We start from the raw sequence: 24,116 nt of genomic DNA on the forward strand, positions 1-24,116 counted from the left end.
GCTGGAGAGATGGTTCAGGAGTTGAGAGCTTTGCTGAGCTGTTGTAAGAACTCATAGCACCCGTGTCCAGCACACCCCACGCCGCTCGAGCTTGGAGGGGCTGCAGTGGGACAGGAACACTGGGATTCCTGATCCCAGGCTCAGGGAGGACCTCCCAGGAGCAGGAGGAGGGTGATAGGGGAGCACGGTTGGTGGTCTCTTCTGCTTCCGTGTGCACACAAGGGCACATACACATACAAATAATAAGTTAATAGAAATTCTAACCTGTAGTAGAGATCTGACTAAGGATGTGGGCCTCTTATTCAAGCCATTGACTCACAGAAAGTTATAATCACAAAAGGTTAGACATGAAAAATAAAACTGCCCATGGGCACAGCATAGACCAAATACTATGGAAATATGTCACATTTTATTTTATTTTTGGTTTTTTTGGATTTGTTTTTCTCGTGACAGGGTTTCTCTGTGTAGCCCTGGCTGTCCTGGAACTCACTCTGTAGACCAGGCTGGCCTCGAACTCAGAAATTCCCCTGCCTCTGCCTCCCAGAGTGCTGGGATTACAGGTGTGCGCCACCACTGCCAGGCCACTTGACATTTTATAAATAGCTTGCATAAATGGTTAGATGTAGTGTTTGAAGACAATAATCACAAAACTACAAAATATTGGCTCTTGCAGGGCCTCCAACTGAACGTGTTGAATCCAAACAGTATTTTGTTATATTATTACATTAAAGAAGATAAGTCATTATCAATGCATAAAAAGCTTTTGATGACAGTTAACTCTGATAACATTTCTGGCAAATGAATAGGAGTACAGGGAGCTATTATACACTGGAAGATGGACTGCACCAATATCTGAAGATAAAGTCAGCAGCAATTGGGAAGGATTTCAATTTTCATCCCATTAGTAATGAAATGAATATTTCAGATATTGCCATTCCTATCTAGTTCCTGACTAATGTAAATAAGAAAAAGTATAAACACACACAATATGCTGAGTGTATCTGTGTGTGTATATATACCTATATATATATATGCTTCTAATCTGAGTATACTATCTCATGCTCAGTACCTATTATATGCTTCTAATTGAGTATACTATCTCATACTCAGTATTTATATGTAAAAAATAGTAATACTTAATTTGTTGTAATATTAACCACATTACCAATACATACATTATTTTTCTGTAACATTTTTTTCTTACAAATTAATATTTTATGTTTGTCATGTTTTAACTTTGTTTCTACATATATTTTATTATAAGAAAGGACATTATTCTAAAATTATATATATATATGTGTATATAATTTATGCATATATTTAAATGTATTCTCAGGAATATTTCACTTATTTGTTTTTTTGAGACAGAACATCTAATGCAATACTGCTCACAATACAGAAAACCTGGAATGGAGCCGGGAGAGAGGTCAGGGATGACGTGAAGGTGGGAGGAGGCCCTGTGGAGTGGGGACTTGAGAGCAGTGGAGGAGTGAGAAGTACCAGCAGAAACTGGAACTGAACAATGCTGTTGTAAGGTAACAATGCTTTGTAAGGTAATTAAAAAGAATCAAAAATAAATGTTTATTAAAATGACAAAGGACAAGAAGATTTTGCTTTAAAAAAAGTGGGTGGTGGTGGCGCATGCCTGTAATCCCAGCACTTGGGAAGCAGAGGCAGGCAGATTTCTGAGTTCAAGGTCAGCCTGGTCTATAGAGTGAGTTCCAGGACAGCCAGGGCTACACAGAGAAACCCTATCTTGAAAAAACCAAATTAAAAAAAAAAAAACACCAAAAAAAAAAAAAAGTAATGGTGTTCTGCAGAAGGGTAAGTGATTACGCTTCAGGGAAAGGGCTGAACTACAGCACGAGATGGAAGAGGAATGGCTGAATTAGACTTCATTAGTATAAGATAAGAATGCGGGGCTACTGCACAGCTCACTGGGGAAGGGCTGAGGATCGACCACAGAGTTCAAACTGGGAGAGCACAAACAACTCTGGTCCACTGGGGCAAAGGTTGGGACGGTGACTGAGTGTGCGTGAGGGAGACTAGGAGGAAGGCCCTCTCACAGCTTGACTGCCTTGCCAACTCTCCAGGGCATCAAAGGCACGGGAAACTGCACACGGGAGTCGTGATGAAGGGTCGAGCCGTGCAGCCTCTGCTGTGAGTACTCAGGCTGCCATTTTAGTGCGAAAGCCGAAAAAGAAAAACAAAATCCCCCAACCCCCAGAGCCATTCCCCCTGGGTGCCACACATGTCTGTGGATTTCACAGGCCCACTCCACCCCCACCCGATAAATAAAAGTTAAGAAAAGCTCTGAGGTGAAGAAGACGGGATGGAGGGAAACCTACAACAGCCAACAGGGCTCTGCGTGCGTGAGCTCTGCTTCGTCACGGTGGCTACGTGCCAGAGAAGGTAGTAAAATTTAGTTGAAATTGCTGGAAAGGAGCTGTCCAGATTAATTTTTAAACTACTAAATATTTTGGGAGACATGCAGAAGTTGGCAGAATGCCAGGACGAGCTTAGTCCGCCCAGCACCGGGGTCCGCCCAGCACTGGGTCCGCCCAGCGCCGGGGTCAGGAGCTGTCAGGGTGCTCGCTCACTGTTACCTTTTCCCTTTCTGGTGGCCTGATGCAAATGCTCAGATGCTATATGATTTTAGCCATCATTTTAGTATGAATCCTTCTAAACGATGTTTAAAACCTAAGTGCAGCTGCACTATCACACCTAAAATTACTAATAATCCCCGGATATTATTCACTGTCCAGTGATTCTTTTTCAGAGGTTATTCTGTGTGTGTGCATGTACACGTGTGTGCACACACAGGTCATGGGCCAGTGTGGGAGTTAGGACGGCTTGCTGTATGTGTGTGTACATGTGTGTGCACGCACAGGTCACGGGCCAGGGTGGGAGTTAGGACGGCTTGCTGTATGTGTGTGTACATGTGTGTGCACGCACAGGTCACGGGCCAGGGTGGGAGTTAGGAAGGCTTGCTGTATGTGTGTGTACATGTGTGTGCACGCACAGGTCACGGGCCAGGGTGGGAGTTAGGATGGCTTGCTGTATGTGTGTGTACATGTGTGTGCATGCACAGGTCACGGGCCAGGGTGGGAGTTAGGATGGCTTGCTGTATGTGTGTGTACATGTGTGTGCATGCACAGGTCACGGGCCAGTGTGGGAGTTAGGACGGCTTGCTGTATGTGTGTGTACATGTGTGTGCATGCACAGATCACGAGCCAGTGTGGGAGTTAGGATGGCTTGCTGGACTCACATCGTTTCCTCCACTCCCTCGGTTGTGAAGATGGAACTCAAGTGGTCAGGCTTGGAAGAAGGTACCCGTGAGCCAGCTCCCAGCCCTGGCTGTCCTGGAACTCACTCTGTAGACCAGGCTGGCCTTGAACTTAGAAATCCGCCTGCTTCTGCCTCCCAAGTGCTGGGGTCACAGGGGTGCGCCCCCACCCCCCAGCCTGACCTTGCTCTTTAATAATTCTATGGTGCTCCCCTTCTTCTCCTATCTCACAATAGCCTGTGTGTCTTTGCCTAGAGAGGCTGTCCCCAGGGCAGCAACACTGTGGCTTTACTCGTGGAGCTCCGCACACGTGGGATCACTTACAGTGGCCTGGCTGTCATCCGTCTCCTCAGCGAGGGCGCTCACCGTTTCTGTGTCTCTTTCTAGAACTGTGTCCATGTTCTTCAACATAACACCCTTGACATCAGACACTTGACTCTTCACCATGGACAGTGTACTGCTACTTCGATTTTTGTTGTATTCCATCTACACGGAAGTGAAACAGAACAGAAACTTAAGTTGCATTAATGACACACAGTGTTGTCAAGGGCACATCTCACTTCCAGAAGGAATCAGCTACACCACAAGCTGTCCTCTTCTAATCTTGGGAAACAGAACCACACCCCAGGCAGGGGAGGGAGAGTCACACCAGTACATTCAATAGGAGTGGGTGATTTTCTTTAAATGGTTTATTTAATCATTTTTTAAAAAACAGACTTTCCTTTTAGAGACATTTTGTGTTCACTGTAACATACAACTTCCTGGCTCCCTGCCTGTTGCCACACCTCACAGGGTGGAACATTTGTTACAGCTGATGCCCTGAGTCCAGTTTACATGCGTGCTGTGAAGAGGATGCGGACACTCTCAGGCAGTTTTAGGCACACCGACCTCACTTCTTGTCCTTGGAAGAAGCTGGAAATGTCTTCTGATTTGGCTGAAGGGCAGAAGCATGTGCTGTGGGCTTTAGTCCCCTGTCTGCTTTCCGGTTATCTTCCTCTTTTGCCCAGCTGCCCTGAGGGTATATGTTAGGTATGTCCCCAGTGCCACTCCAGATGCCTGGGATGGAGAGGCACATGGATACCTTGTGGGTGGGCCAACTATACTGACAGCTCACCCCACATACCTCAGTCAAAACAAACAAAAAGAATAAACAAATGTCTCACTGACCCTTAGTCAGACCCCATCGGTGACGACTCCTGCTGTAGGGGACTCTGCTTGCTTCCTTGTTCTTGATCGGTCTCTCACATTAACTTACCACAAGCCCCTCTCTAACACCTGCCCTCCTATTATACAGCGAATTCATCCTTCAAGTTTGGAAGACAAAGGACTCGAAAGATATTGGCTTGGGTGGCTGTTGGTCACCTCAGATCCAGAATGTAACCCCAAGTTATGCTCACCTGAGGAAAGAAAGCTCTGCTGCTTTCAGTGAACCCCACTTTCACCCACATCAACCAGTTCCATTATTTTAAAAAGAATTAAAAATATATTTAAAAATCATTTTATTTTATATGTTTTGCCTGTATTTATGTATGTGTACAGTGTTTATAGGTGGTGTGTGTGTGTGTGTCTGGTACCCTTGGAGACCAGAAGAGAGCACTGGATCCCCTGGAGGAACTAGAGTCCTGGACAGTTGTAAGCTGCCACGTGGGTGCTGGGCACCGAACCTGAGTCCTTGGCAGGGCATCGGGTGCACTTAAGTGTTGAGGCATGTATTGCTAAAGAGGCGTCTTATGGCCAGTGACACCCTCTGACTGCCTTCTTGTTTTTATTATTTAGTCCCCAGGTGGTGGACACCACTGCTGCTCCTCCTAACAGTGTGACAGGGTGACAATTCCTGGAGTGAGTGTCACACAGTGTGACGGTTCCTGGAGTGAGTGTCACACGGTGTGATGGTTCTTGGAGTGTCACACAGTTTCACTCTTTAATATGCATTTAGGTTCTTCGGCCATTTCTTTTCTCTTACTTCCATTAACAATAACTTACGTGGTTTTACCTGACATTTTCAAATTGCCATGGCAACACAAAATATTCCAAAACAAGATTTCAGAAAATCGACAAATCTGTAACTGATATGTCATTTCATAGCTTTCTTATTTTCTTTAATCTTTATGTAACCTAAATGCTCCAGCTTCTTCGGCCTATACAGAGACATTTTTGCCTTGATTTCCCGTTATTACATGGATGTAATTACCCCTTCGATACCTTCCTCCTGTACAGTCTCCTCCCCCTCTGCAGTTCCCTTTCTAGTGTCATGACCTACAAACACATATATGTGAATAGGTTATTTATTTGAAATACAATTTTTAAAGTTTTAAACTATATTCCTTTTCTCTCTTCTTTCTTTTACTATATGAGAGCACGCACCCTGGCACACACAGGGACATCAGAGGAAGCCTTGTGGTTGGCTTCCTCCTCCTGCTATGTAAATCCTGGGCACTGAATGTGGGTTTCTCACTATCTGGCAGTGCCCTCCTTGGCTGAACCACTGCCCCGAGATCTGACTTCTCAAGGTAAGCACACAGAGCAATACACTTTCTTCTTGGAACTGCCTTAGTTTGGGCTTAGAGTTTGGTTCACTGGGAAAGTGACCATCTAGTGCTCACAAGGCCCAACACTGATAAGTAAACAAAAATTTTATAATATTTAAAAAAAACCCGGCCGGGAGGTGGTGGCGCACGCCTTTAATCCCAGCACTCGGGAGGCAGAGGCAGGCGGATTTCTGAGTTCAAGGCCAGCCTGGTCTACTGAGTGAGTTCCAGGACAGCCAGGGCTATACAGAGAAACCCTATCTGGAAAAACCAAGTCCAAAAAATAAAAACAACAACAACAGAAAACAAAACAAAACAAAAAAAAAGAAAAGAAAAAAAAAAGGAAAAAAACCTATCAGCTGTTCTCAAAGATTCTGGTGGTTATGCTTTCTCTTTTATTTTTCTCCAAGAGCTTCAGGATTCCCTTTATGAGTTCAGTGGCACACTGCTCACCCAGTAGCTTCAGCAGCCACGTCTTCATGCCATTTCTGTGGACTCTCTCGTTACTGGTGTGTAGCTGATTACACTGTGAGCTGGAAACGGCGTGCTTCAGAGAAGGTTGCAGCGTTGAGTGTGTGCTCTGTCTGTGGGAAGGGATGTTCTGTACATTTCTATTAACTCTATTGATGTATGGTGCGATTAACCTGAGGTTTCTCTGCTGATGTTGAGGTTGGAGGACCTATCTAGAGTCTAGTGGTAACAGAGCTATTATTATTATAGTATTAGTATTATCCTATATTACTATATATAATATATAGTATATATATTATAGTATTAGTATAGTATAGTATTATTATAGTATTATCTGCTTTATAAAAATGGGACTCCCAGCATTTATGCATACGTAATTGCTGTGTCGTCAGGTGTTGAATCAACCTCCTTGTTACATGCAGTGGTCTGATTTCTCTGCTGAATTTTGGGCTGAAGTCTGCTTTATCAGAATGGCTGTGCCAGCTTGTTTTAAGTTTCCAATTGCCTGACAGATTGTTTTCTACCCATTGCCTCTCAGCTGTGTCTTTCCCAGTGAGGTATATTTCCTGGAGACAACAGAGAGTTGGATATGGTTTTTAAATTTTTTAGGCAATCTATGCAGAAGCAATTTACATTTAAGGTTATTACTGAGAGATGTTTACTATTGCTGTGGTGATGTTATTGGTTCCTTTTCTTCTTCTTCCTCCTCCTTCTCCTCCTCCTCCTCCTCCTCCTCTTCTTCTTCTTCTTCTTCCTCGTCCTGCTCCTCCTCCTCCTCCTCCTCCTTCCCCTCCTCTTCCTCCTCCTCCCCCCTCCTCTTCTTCTCTTCCTCCTCCTTCTCCCCCTCTCCCTTTTTTTTGAGACAGGTGTAGCCCTGGCTGTCCTGGTTCTTACTTTGTAGTCTAGGCTGACTTAAATTTGAAAGCACTCTACCTGCTACTGTTTGCTGGTTATTCTTGCCCCTATCAGACCAGTGGTTTGCTGGCTCACTGCCTTGTTCAGAATCTTCCTAACTTTCCTTTCTTCTCCCTCCTCTCGTGGGATTTATTTTTCCTGTGTTCTCACAACTGACTGTCTCCCTCTGTGTAGGAATCTGTTAGCTTGTTGTTTATGAGGTACCTTAGTTTGTGCTTTTCTTGAAATGTCTTTATTTCCATGTCAATTTAAAATGATATATTTAAAAATCTAATTTTTAGTTATTTTTCTTTAAGTTGGGGTGTCTCTATCTGGCTCTTGCTGCCCTGGAACTTGCTATGTAAAACAAGCTGACCTCTAACTCAGAGAGATCTGCCTGCCTTTGCCTCCAGAGTGCTGGGTTAGAGGTGTGTGCCGCCACACCCTGCTTAAAAGACACTGTTTATGGCTATAATACTCTTGATTGGAAGGTATTTACTTTCAAATCTTGAAATATATCAGTCCATGTATTTTAGCTTTGAGTACTGATAATGAGATCTGAAGTCATTCTGATTTTGAAGTCAGCCTTTGTAGGAAAGTTAGTGTTTTTGGTTTAAGCTTTTATTTTTTTCAATCCTTTATAGCCTTTAAGTTTATTTCCTTGTTTTGTATTTTTGACATTTTGAAACGTGGTGAGAATATTTTCTGGCTGTGTCTTGTTAGGGTCTACATGCACCTTGTTTTTGACTGTCTCTCTCTGTTTACATTTGGAGGAATTTCTGCTATAATTTCATTGAGCAGATTTTCTCTGTTTTTAGTGTTTATTTTGTTTCCTTATACCTCATGGGTTCTTCGGCTTTGCTTAAAAAAACTTTAACACACTTATTTATTGTGTATGTATGCCTGCACATGTGCATCACAACACACATGTGGAGATCAGAGTAAAAATTGCAGGAGTCAGTCCTCTCCTACCATGTGGGTGCTGGGAACACAACTCAGGCTTGGCAGCAAGTGCCTTCCCTTGCTGAGCCATCTTGCCAGGCCTGGTTTGAGTTCTTGATTTTACTCAGAGCTCTTGGAATGTTGTGGTTATATGTTATTTATTTTTCCTTACTAATGTTCAAATGTAATTCATCAGCTTGCTCCTACAACCTAAATATCCTTCTAGTATAAAGGGGATGCTTTTGTTGCTGTGTTTATTTAGTTCATTGAGTTTTTCATTTCCAAAATTTCCATTTTCCTCAAAATGTTAATTTTCTTGCTCAGTTACATTTCATGTTGCTTTCTTATCACTTTACAGCATTTTACTTCTGTGATGTTGACTGTCCTCTCCAGGCTGGCTCATCTGTTTGCTGTAGGTCATTTACCACTTGTTTTAAAAAGAGAACGGGTTTGAACTCTTCATCCGCCATTGCACTCACCACAGTGCCTTTGCACGTGGCCCATAAAGATCTACTCAGGATCTCTTGGGTCCTTGCCTTGTTTTCTCATGTCTCTATGCTCTTATTATTGCATCTGCTGATCTGAATATATTTTTAGTTTTTTTCTTTCTGTTGCTAAGATAGAATACTCCATCAAAAGCAACTTCAGGAAGGAAAGTATTGTCGACATGCTGTTTGTCATGGGGAGACATAAAGGTGCAGGAGCTTGAGGTAGCAGCTGGCCACAGAATCCATCAGTAGAGTGTGTCAGCGCTCAGTTCTCTATTTCTATTTCATGCAGTCCAGGACCCCCTGCCCAGGGAACAGTCTCCCCGAAAATCAAGCTGGGTTTTCCACATCGAGGAACTAATCAAGATAGTCACAGGCATGTCCAGAGGCCCATCTCTCAGGTGGCTCTACAATTTGTCAAGCTGACAACACTAAAGTCTTCTCCTCCTCCTCCCGCGGAGCAGCTTACTTCTGAAGCGCCACCATCAGCATTCCGATGAGCAGTGAGTCAAGCCACAGAAGCTTTAGAAACATACTTGAAATCAGTCACAGTGTGTTGACATGTGAGCATAAAGCACAAAGTGGTGAAACGGAAACTGAAGTTAAAAACTCTCTGGGGTCAGCATGTAAGTAGCAAAGGGAGGAGCCGGAAAGGAGAATCGGAGAAGCAGCAAAGCTAGTGGATGAAAGGAGGAGGGAGGGGCGTGGGAAATAATGCATGGAGGGGAAGAAAAAAGATAGAAGAGAAAAAGGAAACCCAAGTATAGTAGCTATTCCTGGTTGTCAACTTGACTATATCTGGAATGAACTACAATCTAGAATTGGAAGGCTCACCTATGATCCTAATCTGGAGGCTCAGAGAGATAAGTTTCTGACCTGGATCTTGGTATAGAGATCTTGAAGCATAGTGGCTATGAATTCCAGAAGATTAAGACAAGGAGATCTCGAGTTCAAGATCATTTGGGATTAAAGGCATGGAGGCACACACCTTTAATCTGGGCCACACCCTCTGCTGGAGACCTACAGCCTTTAATCTGAGCCACACCCTCTGCTGGAGATATATAAGGACATTAGAAGAGGGAAGACTTACTTACTCTTCCTTGCCTGCTTGCCTCGTGGGACTGAGCAACTGCTAGATCCTTGGACTTCCATCCACAGCTGCTGCTGCCCATTTTTGGGGAGTTGGACTATAGACTGCAAGTCATCGACAAATTCCCTAACTATATAGAGACTGCCCATACATTCTGTGACTCTAGAGAACCCAAACTAATACACCAAGTAAAAATGTTCAATACTAAAACATTTGAAAACAAAATTAGATACCTGTAAGACGTGAAATAAGAGATTAACAATGATAGAGTAAAATCTAGCAAAGTCAAGTCAACATATTATTAAACGTGTGTGTGTGTGTGTGTCCATTTGTGTGAGTGTGTCTGTGTGTGTGAGTGTGTGTGTCTGTGTAGTGGGGCAGAGCCAAGGAGGGAACACATAGGGGACAAAAGCAAATAGAAACCAAATAAAATATAAATGTTTCCTCCAAAAAAGAATATGCACAAACAAAATTATATGAATATACAAAGAGGTATAACTAATGACAGTATAAAAATAAAATCTACAAAGATGTTCAATATTCTCAGTCATCAGAAAGTGAGGCATCGGGGACAGTCGCTGGGACCCCGGTGGGATGGACCCTTCCTGGCTCTGCTAGCCACTCCCACAGCCCTCAAGGAGGATGGTGCTGTGGCCTGGTGCATGCTTCCCATGTGAAATCTGCAGATGACCCACCTTCCAGAGACCCCCACTAGACGGTACAGAAGATGGACAGTCTGTTCAAGCTCAAGATCATTTGACCTTGGTCATGACTGCCTGGTGATACCTTTGGATCCTGGTTCCACACTCCCAGTGCACTGAGAGGCACCCTTCCTCTCCAGGTAAAACATGGGTGACCCCAGCTGATTTCTTAAAGAGATTCTTCTGTATTTGCTTTGCATAAACCCCACAAATGGCCTTTAGTTTTAGCTGCCCCTCCCCATGTCACCCTCTTCCAGCCCCATATCCTATGTCCCCATCCACCAAACCGTTACAGCACTGTCTCCCTTCAATTGGGGTTGGGGATGGCTAGGGAAGCCATCAGGACCTCTGCTCTGGTCTTACAAAGGGAAAATCATGATAGTCTGAGGACAACCATTGATTTAGATACAGAGAGAATAAAAACTTCTGTCAGTCAAGACACTTCAAGAATCACTGACTTCATTATCAGAAGTAGCACTGCAGGATAGGAGGGCTACGTACTGCCTTAGCTGAGGAGTGTTACTCTTATATAGACCATTCGGGGTTGTTAACCCTGTTAGAACCCCTAATTGTTGTTCTGCTATAGTTGACTTTTGGCCCCTACGTTTTGAACCACTTGGTCGCTATTGTTCAGAAATACTTAGGTACAGTACAGCTAATGATCTTTAGGCAGAGATACAAAGAACTAGATACAGAAGATCAGGAGTAGGAGCCATTGGAATACCAGCAATTGCTTCACGATTGAAGCATGCACAAGGAAAAGGGAGGAATGAAAGATTAGCTCACTGAAGACTGAAGAAAGTCTTCAGTGAGCAGGGCACAGTCCACAGAGGTTAGTTATGGAGTAAGGACAGATTAGTCTCCCGAGGGAGGGGAAATATACTAGACAATTACAGATGAATGGGGGAACTGGAAGTGACAGGGAGTGTGATATGGGGATGGAAGAGGTTGAAATGGGCAGGGGCAGCTAAAACTAAAGGCCGTTTGTGGGTTGTATGCAAACCAAGTACAGAAGAATCTCCTTAAAATATATGCATACATGGAGAAGTCAGTTGGGGTCGCCCATGTTTTACCTGGGGAGGGAGGGGTGCCTCTCAGTGCACTGGCGTGTGGAAAGCCAGCAGAGCACCTGGACCTGCAGCGGGAGAACCTGCCTGCCCGCTGTCAGGACCTCACGAGCATCACCACCTGTTGGTGGTATGCAGCAGTCGGTATCCCGCACACCTGGACCTTTGGAACAACAGGGCTCTGCAGCAGTAAACGGCAGATGCACGGTCCAGCACTTGCTCTGGCCCAGAAATATCAATTTTCAGGGTAATTTCTATGTGACGAATCTGCTCCTGATCATGAGACCTAGCCTCCTGCCACCTGTGCTCTGTCAGTCAGTGCTGAGCCCTCCTCTTCCGCACAGCTGCCTCTACTGACCTCCCCTCACGCAGAGGATGTGGAGGGTGGAGCTGAAGCTCCTTACCTTGTAGCTGTTTCCTGCCCCTAGGCCCTCATGGCAGCTCACTTTGAACAATCAATTCTCTCTCAAAGTGGTGCACAGCTGCTGTCCCATGAAGCCCACAGTGTGACCAAATGGGAACGCTCTGCTGCACACAGTGTGACCAAATGAATGCTCTGCTGCCCACAGTGTGACCAAAGGGGAATGCTCTGCTGCCCACAGTGTGACCAAATGAATGCTCTGCTGCACACAGTGTGACCAAATGAATGCTCTGCTGCACTCAGTGTGACCAAATGAATGCTCTGCTGCACACAGTGTGACCAAATGAATGCTCTGCTGCACACAGTGTGACCAAATGAATGCTCTGCTGCACACAGTGTGACCAAATGAATGCTCTGCTGCACACAGTGTGACCAAAGGGGAACGCTCTGCTGCACTCAGTGTGACCAAATGAATGCTCTGCTGCACACAGTGTGACCAAATGGGAACGCTCTGCTGCACACAGTGTGACCAAAGGGGAATGCTCTGCTGCACACAGTGTGACCAAATGCTCTGCTGCACACAGTGTGACCAAATGGGAATGCTCTGCTGCACACAGTGTGACCAAATGGGAACGCTCTGCTGCACACAGTGTGACCAAACGGGAATGCTCTGCTCCTAACTCCTTGCCAGGGTTCTGCCTGCCTCTCTCCAGTCCACTGCTGGAACGAAGGCTGCTGGAGCTGTGGGCTCTCATGACTGCCCATCTTCACCTGGCTTAGCTTCTCTGTGTCCTGTGTGTTCTCTGTTCCTTTCTGGTATCTCTGACTTCCGTTTGGATTTTTGTTCTTTATAACTCTCTGAGGGATTAGGTCCATCTTGCCCACTTTGACCCTCCTCTTCACTGGCTTGCACAGAATCGTCTCTGGGCTGTCACGCTACAAGGGAGTCCTTACATGGCTTTCCTGTGGCTTGGTAGTTCACATGTGACTGACAGTCCTGCACGGATGCTCCATGAGTATTTTTCCAGTCATCTGCCGAAGGGCAACTTGACTGTTTCCAATCTATGCAATTAAAATAGCACTGATAGAAACATCCATGCAGGAGTGTTCCTCTTTCTCCACACCCTCTCCAACACCTGCTGTCTCCTGAATTTTTAATCTTAGCCATTCTGACTGGTGTAAGATGAAATCTTAGGGTTGTTTTGATTTGCATTTCCCTAATGACTAATGAAGTTGAGCATTTTTTAAGATGCTTCTCTGCCATCCGAAGTTCTTCAGGTGAGAATTCTTTGTTTAACTCTGTACCCCATTTTTTAATAGGGTTGTTCGGTTTTCTGGAGTCTAACTTCTTGAGTTCTTTATATATATTGGATATTAGTCCTCTATCTGATGTAGGATTGGTGAAGATCTTTTCCCAATTTGTTGGTTGCCGATCTGTCCTCTTGATGGTGTCCTTTGCCTTACAGAAACTCTGTAACCTTATGAGGTCCCATTTGTCAATTCTTGCTCTTAGAGCATACGCTATTGGTGTTCTGTTCAGAAACTTTCTCCCTGTACCGATGTCCTCAAGGGTCTTCCCCAGTTTCTTTTCTATTAGCTTCAGAGTGTCTGGCTTTATGTGGTGGTCCTTGATCCATTTGGATTTGAGCTTAGTACAAGGAGACAAGGATGGATCAATTCGCATTCTTCTGCATGCTGACCTCCAGTTGAACCAGCACCATTTGTTGAAAAGGCTATCTTTTTTCCATTGGATGTTTTCAGCCTCTTTGTCGAGGATCAAGTGGCCATAGGTGTGTGGGTTCATTTCTGGATCTTCAATCCTGTTCCATTGATCCTCCTGCCTGTCACTGTACCAATACCATGCAGTTTTTAACACTATTGCTCTGTAGTATTGCTTGAGGTCAGGGATATTGATTCCCCCAGATTTTCTTTTGTTGCTGAGAATAGTTTTAGCTATCCTGGGCCACTGCTGGTGGGGTTGCAAATTGGCACAACCACTCTGGAAATCAGTCTGGCGGTTCCTCCGAAAACTGGGCACCTTACTTCCAGAAGATCCTGCTATACCACTCCTGGGCATATATCCAGAGGATTCCCCACCATGTAATAAGGATACATGCTCTACTATGTTCATAGCAGCCCTATATATAATTGCCAGATGCTGGAAAGAACCCAGGTTTCCCTCAACAGAAGAGTGGATGCAAAAAATGTGGTATATCTACACAATGGAGTACTATTCAGCCATTAGAAACAATGAATTCATGAAATTCTTAGGCAAATGGATGGAGCTAGAGAACATCATACTAAGTGAGGTAACCCAGACTCAAAAGGTGAATCATGGTATGCACTCACTAATAAGTGGTTATTAACCTAGAAAACTGGAATACCCAAAACATAATCCACACATCAAATGAGATACAAGAAGAAAGGAGGAGTGGCCCCTGGTTCTGGAAAGACTCAGTGAAACAGTATTCGGCAAAACCAGAACGGGGAAGTGGGAAGGGGTGGGAGGGAGGACAGGGGAAGAGAAGGGACTATCGGGGAGTGGGGGGGGCTAGAAAAGGGGAAATCATTTGAAATGTAAATAAATTATATCGAATAAAAAAAAATAAATGAACAGCACTTTTATCACCAAAAAAAAAAAAAAAAATCCATGCAAAGGATTTGGTGTAGTGATATTTTCAAACTATTTGGTGAAATGTCAGGGAGAATGGTTTGTTTTTTTTAATTATATTTATTTATTGGTTTCTTGGGGAGAGCATGCTTCCATGGCATGAGTCTGGAAGTCAGAAGACAGCTTCCAGGACTCCATTCTCTCGTCTTCCGTAGACCCTGGGGATGGAGCTCATGTTCTCAGTGTCTTCTCACGCATGTGTATGTGTATCTGTGGCTGGAGGCAGTTGGTGTGCGGGGGTGCCTAGAGACCAGAAGGCAGTTTTGGATGGCTTGGAGTGGAGTTACAGGTGTTCTGAGCCATCCAATATGGACACCGGGAATTGAACTCAGATCTCGGGGAGAGAAGTCAGTGCCCCTAACCACTGATCCATCTCTCCAGCCCCTGAATGTTTAATATTTTTTAAGAAACAACCATACTTTGTATCCATTTGGCTGTACCTGCATCCCCACCAGCCTGCTTCCACTGCTCCGCGTCTTTGCTGGCATTTGGCAATGTCAATACTTAATTCTTTCAACAGCTGTCTAGTAGCATTTTCTTGTCAGTTTGCAACTTACCTTTTTTAATTGAAAAAGTAAGTAAAAACATTTTATGATAAAATTAAAGATTTACATGGAAAATATTTCTGATAAAATTCAAGAAATATATGGAAAAACACTTTAAAATTGACTATTTCATGGAAAATTATACAGATAAAATGGTAGACATAAAAACATTTCTAAGTTAATTAAAATGGAATTAAAAACATTTTGTGATAAAATCGGAGATTTACATGGAAAATATTTCTGATACAATAAAGGAAATAAATAGAAAAATTATCATGAAAAATAATACAGATAAAATGGTAGATATAAAAAACATTACTAAATTTTTTTTTTGTTTGTTTGTTTTTCGAGACAGGGTTTCTCCATATAGCCCTGGCTGTCCTGGAACTCACTTTGTAGACCAGGCTGGCCTCGAACTCAGAAATCCGCCTGCCTCTGCCTCCCAAGTGCTGGGATTAAAGGCGTGCGCCACCACGGCCCGGCTAAAACATTACTAAATTAATTGAAAGGAATCATAAACATTTTCTGATAAAATTGAAGATTTACATGAAAAATATTTGTTAGTCTGTGTCTTTTTACTGTGGAATTGAGTCCATTGATGTTAAGAGATACTAAGGAATAGTGATTGTTGCTTCCTATTATTTTCGATATTTTTATGTTTGTGTAGTTACCTTCTTTTGAGTTTGTTGGAAGAAGATTACTTTCTTGCTTTTTCTAGGGTGTAGTTTCCCTCCTTGTGTTGGCGTTTTCCATCTATTATCCTTTGTAGGGCTGAATTTGTGGTCAGGTAATGTGTAAATTTGGTTTTATCATGGAATATTTTGGTTTCTCCATCTATAGTGATTGAGAGTTTTGCTGGGGTATAGTAGTCTGGGCTGGCATTTGTGTTCTCTTAGGGTCTGTATGACATCTGCTCAGGATCTTCTAGCTTTTATCATCTCTGGTGAGAAGTCTGGTGTAATTCTGATAGATCCGCCTTTATAAGTTTCTTGACTTTTTTCCCTTACTGCTTTTAATATTCTTTCTTTGTTTAGTGCTTTTGGGGTTTTGATTATGTGCCGGGAGGACTTTCTGTTCTGGTTCAGCTGTTTGGAGTTCTGTAGGCTTCTTGTATGTTCATGGGCATCTCTTTAGGTTAGGGAAGTTTTCTTCTATAATTTTGTTGAGGATATTTACTAGCCTTTTAAGTTGTAACTCTTCTCTCTCTTCTGTACCTATAATCCTTAGGTTTGGTTTTCTCGTTGTATCCTGGATTTCCTGGATGTTTTGGGTTACAAGTTTTATGCATTTTACATTTTTTGACTGTTGAGTCAATGTTTTCTATGGTATCTTCAGCACCTGAGATTCTCTCTTCTATCTCTTGTATTCTGTTGTTGATGCTTGCATCTATGACTCCTGAATTCTTTCCAAGGTTTTCTATCTCCAGAGTTGTCTCCGTTTGTGATTTCTTCATTGTTTCTACTTCAATTTTTAGATCCTGGATGGTTTTGTTCAGTTCCTTCACTTGATTGTGTTTTCCTCTAATTCTTTAAGGGATTTTTGTGTTTCTTCCTTAAGGGCTTCTGCCTGTTGACCCATGTTCTCCTGTAATTCTTTAAGGGATTTTTGTGTTTCCTCTTTAAGGGCTTTTACCCGTTGACCCATGTTCTCCTATATTTCTTTAAGGGAGTTTTTTATGTCCTTCTTGAAGTCCTCTATCAGTATCATTAGATGTGATTTTAAATCCAACTCTTGCTTTTCTAGTGTGTTGGGGTATCCAGGACTTGCTGTGGTGGGAGAACTGGGTTCTGATGTTGCCAAGTAGCCTTGGTTTCTGTTGGCAGGGTTCTTGTGCTTGCCTTTCACCATCTGGTTATCTCTGGTGTTAGTTGGTCTTGCTGTCTCTGGCTGGAGTTTGTCCCTCCTGTGAGCCTGTAAGCCTGTGTCCTTACTCCTGGGAGACCAACTCTCTTCTGTCAGGGTCTGTGCACAGAAGGCTGTGGAGCCACCTGGCTCCTTGGTGCAAATGGTGATTGAAGGCTCCTGTCCGAGCTCTCCACTTATTGTATGCCTTGTGTTCTCCTAGCTGTTCCCCTCCAGAGAGATATTGGAGAAAAGGTGGAGATCTCACCTCTGCACTCAAAAGTAAAAGTGCTATTGGGAGATCACACTCTCCTGGCCAGCAGTGCACAGAAGGCTGTGGAGCTGCCTGGCTCCCTCAGTTTGCAACTTATAATAAAGTATGGTCTGCAGATCTTAGACTTCCATGTCTTCGTGTTTATAGTTTAGGTGTCTGCTGAATTTTTTTGCTCATCTTCATTCATTTGCTTTTTTTTTTTTTTTAAGATTTATTTATTATATGTAAGTACACTGACACACCAGAAGAGGGTATCAGATCTCATTACAGATGGTTGTGAGCCACCGTGTAGTTGCTGGGATTTGAACTCAGGACCTTCGGAAGAGCAGTCAGTGCTCTTAACCTCTGAGCCATCTCTTCAGCCCCATTCACTTGCTTCTTATTGCTGAGTTCTTTTTATATTGATCTATTTTTATTATTTTATTTTAAAAATTACATTTTAAATATTTGTTTATATTGTTTTATGAGTATGCACGTTTTGAGTATTCTGGCTGCATGTGTACTGTCTGGATGCCTGGTGTCCATGGAGATGAGCGGGGTGCAGGGCCCCTTGGAACTCAAGTTACTGACAGTTGTAAGCCACCACATGGTGCTGGGAACCGAACCCAAGTCCTCTCCCGCTCCCTTAAAACATGTATGTGTATGTGTGTGCCTGCAGATCATATGCAAGTGTGTGCAGTGCCTGTGTGTGGGAGCCCAGGAAGCCTCAGATCCTTGGAGCAGCAAAGCCTTCCTCTGGTCCAAGTGTGAGCATATATAGGTGGTGGACTACTGTGTAAGTACTGCAGCTTCCTAGTTGGTAAGTTTACAGCCTAACACCATCCCCTAGAGACCTCCTACTGAGCTCCCTCCTGCTCCTCCTCCTGCTCCTCCTCCTCACCTCACTGAGGTTCTGGACTATTGCTTAGTTGGTGCCACTCCATTGAGAGAGTGTGGTCAACCCAATCGTTTCTGTAAGCCCATCTATGTGTCTGTCCTTTCTTCATTCCTGCATCCTCTGGTCAGGTTTCCAAAGCCAAGAGGACAGAGCACTTGTGGAGGGCAGAAGAGGATGTTGGATCCCCCAGAGCTGTGGCTATAAGTAGGTCTTCTTATTTAGGTTTTGCTTTTTTTTTTTAAAAAAAAGATTTATTTATTTATTTTATGTGATTACACTGTAGCTGTCTTCAGACACACCAGAAGAGGGCGTCAGATCTCATTATGGATGGTTGTGAACCACCATGTGGTTGCTGGGGTTTGAACTCAGGACCTTGGGAAGAGCAGCTGGTGCTCTTAATCACTGAGCCATCTCTCTAGCCCCTGCTTTTTTTTTTTAAAGATTTGTTTATTTATATTATGCATATGATATACACTGTTGCTCTCTTCATACATACCAGAAGAGGGTGTCAGATCTTATTACAGATGGTTGTGAGTCACCATGTGGTTGCTGGGATTTGAACCAAGGACCTCCTGTCTTTTTTTTTTTTTTTTTTTTTTTTTTTTTTTTTTTTTTAAATAGGCAGACTTTCTCTCTGTGTAATTGCTAAATTCCTTACATTTAAAAAATTTTTGTATAGGGATTTTTATACTTTGTTAAATTTTATGCAAGCATTTAAATTTTGGGTACAAATGTAAACGATATTGTTCTTAACTTTAAACTCCACTTGTTTGTTTCTAGCTGACTTTGCAGTGTTTTGTAACCTTGCTATAAACACTTTTGAGGTCTAAGGATGTTCTGGCCAATTCCTTTTGATTTCTTGCACGATCATGCCACCTGCAAGCAAAGTCCATTTTAGATCTCCCTCCCAGTCTGCACACCTCCTGGTTTCTTTCCTGCCTCTGCCCTCCCCTCTGGTGTTGGGAAACTGTGGTGAGTGAGTGGGCATTGCACAGGGCAGCAGCTGCAATAGAGTAACTGTTAAAAAGATGGACTCAAAATGCCCACAAGACAAAATTATAATACGTTTTATATGAAGGTGGAGTTGAGAGTGAAGTGGTGGTGGTGGAGGCTGGTGAAAGAGGAATTATGGGAAGGGGTGGGGGAGGAATATGATCAAAATACACGGAATTCATGTGTGAAACTGTTCAAAGAACTGACAAGTGTTATATTAAAAATGGGCAGAGGAGATCTTTTAAAGGGTGACCTGAGAGCAGAGAAGTGTAAAAACAAGGGTCTGGACGTTCAAAACCTGAAGATTTTTTAAACATCCATTTTGTAGTGTCAGCAGCACAGGTGAGCAAGCTTGTCTCTGCTCTGCCCGCCCTCCCGATGTGCTACTGTCTTCCTGTTCCAAGCTGGGAAGGCTTTGTTGCCTACTCTCCATAAGACACAGTCTCATTCTCCCCAGAAAACAAAACTGCAGCACCACTATCACATCTAAATAGTTCATCATTAGTTACCTAATGTCTAGATTTCAGACAAACGTATCAAAAGACTTAAAGTTTTCTTTGGAGACTTGGAAGAGGATTTCACTTGGTTTCATTGATTTTTCTCTTTATAATTAAGAATATTTACAGCTAAGAATCTTGACTCTTAATCAAATTAACATATCTATATAAACCAGTTTCAGAATAGCAATCCAGTATTTTTAATAACAGGTTACTCTTAGAAATAAATGTCTTAAAATGTACGTTCAGGTGTCTTTCATGAGGCTGTAACCCCACTAGAAATGGACACTCAAAAGACTGCTTCAGCCTCATTTGACACTTATTTGATATAAAACCTCACCATTGTAACAATGTCAAATATGCAATTTGGTGGCACTAGTGCATTTCATTGTTATGTGTTGCAGTAAATCTCCAGCCCCAATAAGTCCGTGCAAAGAACACAGAACTCAGTAATAATATTTACAAGCTGTACATCTGGACTGGGCATATCCACCACTGCACTACTCTGCTCCCCAGCTGTGACCCCTGGCTACTTGCAGCTTCTCCAGGCCATGTGGTTCTGCTCCATCTTCCATCCTCTTCCTCCATCTTCCTCTCTCCTCTCCCTCTCTAAAACCTCCACCCCACCTTTCCCTGCCACTGCCCAATTACAGGCTCTAGCCTTTATTTGACCAGTAATAATGGGGAGAAGGTTCACACGAATTCACCAGAGTATGTGATCCACTCCTTTTTGGAAGCAGAACTAGCATCAGAATACAAACAGCACCAGGGCAACCCACAACATTTCTCCCTTTCTGTCCAATTAAAAGACTCTTTTCTCTCAGATACATATTGAGCACAACTACTACAATTATGTAATTTATAAAGTATAAATACATTTAACACCCTCCATTAATTCTGTCAAATTAGATAAGACAACCTACCATCTATCCTAACTTAAAAGGATTACAATTTTATATTTGAATTATGTCCTGGTTTTAGCTTGTATACCATCTGAAAACCATTCTCTCAAATTTATATCATCTCTCGATGCTAAACAGCTTGAGTTGACTATAAGACTACAACCAGTCTTCAACCCTTTCAGAAATTACCTGAAAATATAGGAAGAACAAAACATAGCTTCTAAAGTTAACCAGAATTAACATCAAAATACAAACAGCACCAGGGCAACCCACGACAGTAAGACAGTTACACCGTGGGCGTCACCCCCGGCAACCTCAGCCCCCACAGCCTCTCTACAGCTTTGCAGCTACACTCTACCTTCCATCGTGAGCAATTTAATTATTCTTGGTACCTCATGTAAACAGAATCAGAATGTTTCCCCTTTAGTGACATCTTATTTCATCCAATAAGGATTAGTTTTAAATTTTAATTTAACAGTGTTTTATAATTATACAAACAATTACATGGTTTAAAAGTCAAGTTTTCAACACAGGTTTTATACAGCTACCTAGTGTTTCTCTTTGACAGCTCAGCCCCCCCCCCCTTTTTTAAGATTTATTTACTTTATGTATATAAGCACACTGTAGCTGTCTTCAGACACACCAGAAGAGAGCATCAGATTCCATTACAGATGGTTATGAGCCACCAAGGGGTTTCTGGGATTTGAACTCAGGACCTTCAGAAGAGCAGTCAGTGCTCTTAACGGCTGAGTCTTCTCTCCAGCCCTGGCTCAGCCCTTCTTTGCTTCTCCAATCCCATACAAGCAGCCAGTTGAACATTTTGGTTCAATCCTTTTACTTTTAAACTAAAATAAGCAATTTGTATATTTATATTTATTCCTTTGCTCTGAAATGGCTGCATATAAGAACATGAGTGATGCGGTGGCATGCCACACCACGTCACACCACGCCTGTTCTCTGCTGCTCTGCGACATCCCCAGTATGAAGCTCAGCTCCTCATACACAGTTCTCACCCTTCCCTCCCACTCCTGTAACCAACTCCCCGGTTGCACGGACGAGCGTTAGGATAAAGCTGAGGTACATACCATGTGCTGTGCTAGTATTTGTTGAAAATCTGTAGCAAGTGCATTTGAAGGAAAAAAATGTTCTCGTGACATCAAAGGAATTCTTGTAAAAATATCACTAACCTGGGGAAATTAATGGAAATATGTAACCTGTGTGGCTAATTCAAGTGCAGAACAACAGAGTAAATGTTCTTTTGAAGCAAAGCACGGCAGAAACTTGACACACTGCTGGCATTTCGGGGCAGGCAGCCCTTCCACTATAAGACACGACAATTGTCAACACTGCATGTGGCACAGGTTCTAGCACAAACCAGAGAGTCACGTGGTATGCCTGCAGGTATTTCTTCCACTGTTATATCCAAGAACACAAAGCGAGAATAGGTACTAAGGAAATCTAAGACCTGTGACATTTTCTAAATCTTGCTATCATTTTTCTCTCCTGCCCTTGTCTTCAAAATCTACTAAAAAATTACAAAACAATGCTAAATGCTCTTCCTTTCCATCAAATGGAAGTTATAAGATATTCCAACACTTCAAAGAAGAATCCCAACAATCGCATCTCTCAGAAACACTGGGAAAAATGACCCGGGTAGCAGCTTTGTGTTGCCTGCTTTTCAGAGGATGGCGAAGCTGGTGACGAGGGACAAAGCAGCGCACACTCAGTAAAGTCACTAACATGCTTTTCTCTCCGAGCTGAGCTCGCGGCAATGCAGAGAGACCACAGTCTTTAGGCCATACCATCTGACTTTACACACAGTTGCAGTGAGAGCTCTGGCAACGTTATACGTGCTCTGAGCAGATAAAATATACACACAATGTGATGGACAATAACTATTAGTAACTGTAGTAGACATAATGGAGTCAGTATTCTTATTAAACTATTCATCTTATTTACATATTGACAAATATACAGAGTTGAAGCGTAGGAACAAGAAACAGGGCTAGAGAGATGGCCCAGCGGCCAAGAGTATTTGCTGCTCTTGCAGAAGACCCAGGTTCAGTTCCCAGCACCGCACGGTGGCTCACAACCATCTGTAGTCACAGCTCCAGGGGATCTGGTGCCCTCCTTTGACCTGTACACTGGACATGGCACTGTACACATGTGATGCACTTGTATGCATGCAGGCAAAAGACTTACACAATAAAATGAAAATAAATAAAAATATAAATTAGAAGCTACTATAGAAATTGCCAGAAGAAGGGCTTAGCTCTAGCATGTCTTTAGACTGCCTTTTCTGAGATCTCCTGCTGGCCGAGAGCAGATTTGAAGCAGCAGGTAATGTTGCTCTCAGAAACATATAAAGTTCCACTCCACCACAACTTATTCTTGCTGGCAACTTGATTCCAGTTTTCCCTGGAGATACTACATCTTCATTTAAAAACGGTATGTCTTGGGGAATATGCTGGGGGAATCTAGGCGTGGCTGGAGGGGGTGGGAAGTGAATAGGATGGAAATATATGTAATTCTCAAAGAATAAAAGATGCAAAATAGTATTTATTTTCATTTAGCTCTTATAATTGATTTATATACAGTAACATAGAGGAACAGAAGTGTCTCTAAAACATTGTTCTAAAAATTTTTGGTCACTGACCTCCTTATGCATATAGTTATTTGTGAAGTATATGTGCTATTATAGTTTAATTTCTTATGTTTAAAAAGAAAACAAATATAAGATATTCTGATAGATCTCAGTGGGGGACCTCTGTAGAGCCCACTTCAGAGTTAGGAGCAGATAAGAAAGTGGCACCCTTACTAATGAACCACAGGGCAGAGACCTCATAACTTGAGTAGCTTAAAATGACAGCACAGCAGTATGAATAGTTACTTACTTTTTTAAGAAATGCAGATGGCGCCATAGAATCCAAGCCATTGTCTGTAGCACACAAATAAGTGATTCCGTCAATAAAGAGAGTATGGTAGACATAGCTTTGAAAAGAATACATCTATTTATAATATTGAAGAAATTACTTATCTACACACTGAATTACTTGCTTTTCATTTATAAGCAGTCATTGTGGTATAAAAATATAAATAATTTATATGTAACTTATTTTATTTATTTTTATTTCACTCTGTAGCCCAGGCTGGCTTTCTATCTGCTGTGTAGCCTAGGTTAGCCTCAGGCTTCTGACAGCGCTGCTTCCCGAGTGCTTGGGTTACAGGCAGGTTCCATTCACCTGGGAAGACAGGCAGCTCTTTGGTTTTTCAGGTCAGAGCCTTGCGTTGTGGCTCAGGTGGCCTTGAGCTCACAGAAGTTCTCTTGCCTCGGCCTCCCAGGTACCGAGATTACAGGTGTGCAACACACACATGTAGCTAGGAGAGCCTTCATGCTTTTCAAAAACTAGACTATGTTAAGTTGAAAGTGTATACAATCATATATTTAAAGTGGCATCAATGTAAAGAAATCACACTAGAGGGGAAATGTGATGATCTGTTATATCTATTATGCAGATATAACTGAAAGTGAAATAACAAGTCCCAATCTCATCTGACCAAGTAGAAAATACTCTGCCCACTGAAGTCGACTCCCATACATTGCTAGAAAGTCTTGGCTCCCTAACATACTTTGCATGTCTTGGCTCTCCAATATGATACAACAGAATCTCAGGCTGTGAACTACCA

The 24,116-nt window shown here is 42.8% G+C and overlaps 1 protein-coding gene across 1 annotated transcript in view; it reads right to left on the reverse strand.

Moving 5' to 3' along the window:
• Positions 1-24,116, reverse strand: part of LOC127696517 (uncharacterized) — a 41,470-nt gene that overhangs the window by 9,382 nt on the left and 7,972 nt on the right. The window contains exons 3-5 of the mRNA XM_052199322.1: positions 23,324-23,420; positions 21,515-21,616; positions 3,611-3,772 (exon numbers count right to left, since the gene is read on the reverse strand). Of these exons, the coding sequence (XP_052055282.1) occupies positions 3,611-3,772; positions 21,515-21,616; positions 23,324-23,420 (361 nt within the window). The remainder of the gene's footprint in view (positions 1-3,610; positions 3,773-21,514; positions 21,617-23,323; positions 23,421-24,116) is intronic.

The sequence above is a fragment of the Apodemus sylvaticus genome, chromosome 11 (assembly GCF_947179515.1).
Source record: "Apodemus sylvaticus chromosome 11, mApoSyl1.1, whole genome shotgun sequence".
Taxonomy (NCBI): Eukaryota; Metazoa; Chordata; class Mammalia; order Rodentia; family Muridae; genus Apodemus; species Apodemus sylvaticus.